General features: G+C 43.9%; 1 protein-coding gene across 1 annotated transcript in view; it reads left to right on the top strand.

The window, feature by feature from the left end:
• The first annotated feature begins 249 nt into the window (after window positions 1–249).
• Window positions 250–2810, top strand: part of POLR1F (RNA polymerase I subunit F) — a 3519-nt gene continuing 958 nt past the window's right edge. Inside the window, exons 1-3 of the mRNA XM_085312431.1 lie at window positions 250–571; window positions 695–836; window positions 1829–2037. Coding sequence (XP_085168557.1) covers window positions 351–571; window positions 695–836; window positions 1829–2037 — 572 coding nt within the window. The 5' untranslated portion in view covers window positions 250–350. The remainder of the gene's footprint in view (window positions 572–694; window positions 837–1828; window positions 2038–2810) is intronic.

Raw genomic sequence — 2810 nt, 5'->3', positions numbered from 1 at the left:
CTACGGCACTCTCCCTCCGCCCGCACCTCCCGCCCGCCGCGCCTGCCGCCTCCAACGGCCGCCGCCGCSTCGGGCACGGGCTCTCCCGGGGCCCCACCCACAGAGCGGTGACGTTACGCCGCGCCCCGCCCCTGCTGGAGCTGCATGACAGAACTTCCGGTTGAGGGAGCCGCCGGAGGTCGCCGTACCGGGTTTTCCGCTCGGTACGCGGAARTGCGTTCCTTTCCGACGGTCACTCCGTCACTTCCTCTTCCCGCCCGCGGAGGCGGGGCCCGGGATGTCATCGTTGCGCGCCACGCGGAAGGCGTCGCCCCCGCCGGCGCGGCCCCCCTCGTGGCAGCAGCGGCAAGATGGCGGCGGCGGCGGCGGAGCCGGCGGCGCCCGCCCGCCCGCTGCCCTGCGCAGAGATCCCCTCCTTCGCCGTGGCCCGCGGCCTGGTGGGGCGCCGCTACTCCTGCCTCGTGGTGACGCCCCACCGCCGGCACATCGCCCTGGCGCCGCGCTTCCTGGGCCGCAAGCGCACGGGCATCCGCACCCAGCTGGACGCCGAGCTCCTGCGCTACTCGGAGAGGTGCGGGCGGGAGGCTCAGGCCGGGCGGGCGAGCCCGCCGCTGCCACCGTCCTTCCCCCAGCGGTGGYTGTCGCCTCATAGCCAGCCTCACAGCTAACTGCTTTCCCCCCCTTCTGCTTCCAGTCTTCAAGGTGTGCCGGTGGCTTATGACAACATCAAAGTAGTGGGTGACCTCGGGGACATTTACGACGACCAAGGATTCATCCACCTGAACATTGAGGCAGACTTTGTCATCTTCAGTCCCAAGAAAGGGAAGAAACTGGTGGTATGTAAATACGTTGTCACCTCATGGGGCTCTTTTTGCCTTAAGTAATAAAAATTTAACTTACTTTCCAGCATGAAGAGGTCGAAGACYTAGGTAGTGTTATAGCAGATTTTTATAGTCTATATCGTGTGTCCCTAAGCTTATTAAATGTTGATGCTTCTTTATAAGGAATAGATAATTCTTAAACGTTTTGGTTTGTTCACATTTAATAGTGACAGAAGTGTTTAGGGTGGCCTGAAGAGTTTCTTTCCCTCAAGTGCACGAGCAGTGCATTAAACATAAGCCTGTATTTCAATGGAAAGTGATATATGACTCATGGAAGAGCTTTAAGCTTGTTACCACCTTTATGCTAGTACTTGGGGGAATAATAAGTTGAAAGTTGACTTRTTGTGCAGTACTTCTTGAGGTATGGCTTGTGCTCCTCTATAAATGTAATTGAGAAGTAAATGTGTTCCCTTCATGGGAAGAAATTGGAAAAACTTTGTGTAGTTCATTCATCACTGGGGAAAGTGAAGCAGATAAGGTTAAAGACACAAATGTCACCAACACAGAATGGAATACTTAATTTTTTTTGTTTGTTTTTTTTTATTTGACTCTTATCCTTGCAGTACATCTTAGACATGTAAATCAGGCTTAAAATGGCTTTAAATCAATGCTTGTCATTGTAGGATGAGGAAGGAGTTAACTATTCTATGTAAGTGTTTGCTTACTAAATTTGGGGGTGGGAGGGTTGACTGTTTCTTTTTGAAGATACAATTTCAGTCTTTCTAATTTGAGTAGAACTGTTTGGAAATAACTTTAGGAGTAATTTAAGAATAATTTTGGCATTAGTATAGCAAAATTAATATATGAAGTAAGTTATTCTAGTAAGTAACTTTTATCAAGAGTCTTGTACAAAAGTGTCCTTATGGGAAACTAAGTGTACATTATATGTCTGTTTTAAAGAGGTGAGCCTTAATATATCTTCATGTAATTCTTTTTTTTTTCTTAAGGGTGTAATTAATAAAGTAGCTCCTAGTCATATTGGATGTCTGATACATGGATGCTTCAATGCTTCTATCCCTAAACCTGAACAAATGTCAGCTGTACAGTGGCAAGAGTTGGGATTAAAAATAGGAGATGAATTGAAATTTCAAGTATTGCACTTAGATTCTGATGCAGCTGGAGTGTTCTTCATTCGTGGAGGACTGACTAAAAGCAGGTATTGTGTCATACAAGGGCTATTTTTCAGTTTGATTTAATAGATTTATTACAAACTAAATGATTTGAATTCATGTGTTTTTAAACTTTCTGGTTTGTACACAAACCCATGTCTACATTATAGCCTGTATTATCTTAAAGTGACTTTCTTGTATTGAGGATTCTTACAGAAACTTTCTCTCAAAAATAAATGTTTTAAGCTTTAAAAGAATCTAAGTATGCTGATCTGTGAACTAGTGATGCATAATTAGTACATATTTAAAAATAACATCTTTACTGTCTAGCATAGCTTTGGTTTTGAATATCTCTAAGCTTCTCAAATAAAAATGTTCTGTTTTTTTCTGAATATATTTACGCTGATATTTCTACAAACACATAAGTARATAGTATAAATGGTTTAAGTGCTTCTGGAAAATTAAGACTATACTTGAATTCAAAAATGATGTGAGAAAACACCTCATTTTTTTCCTGTAAGTTCTAGAGAGAGACTGTAGATTTTCAGAGCGGCTTACTAGAAAAATCTTAAGAGTGACACCTCTTTAAGAGAGAAACAAAGTTTTAAGGGTCATTTGGTAAGTAATTGTTTCTAGCAGTGAAGTTATGTTTGTATCTAAAAATAAARTATAAAGATTACTGAGCCAACAACAACGTTTTTTGGAGATCAGTGGATCAGTTTTGATCTGGAAGGATTCTCTGTGTGTTTTAGTGAATTAAGTATGAGAACTTACAGATTTTGTCCGCTGTGCTTCAAGGAGAATTTCCTCCTGTACAGTT

Source organism: Rhea americana, unplaced genomic scaffold, assembly GCF_003343005.1.
Source record: "Rhea americana isolate MKP2758 unplaced genomic scaffold, rheAme1 scaffold_363, whole genome shotgun sequence".
Lineage (NCBI taxonomy): Eukaryota > Metazoa > Chordata > Aves > Rheiformes > Rheidae > Rhea > Rhea americana.
This window is presented reverse-complemented; position numbering and strand designations above follow the sequence as displayed.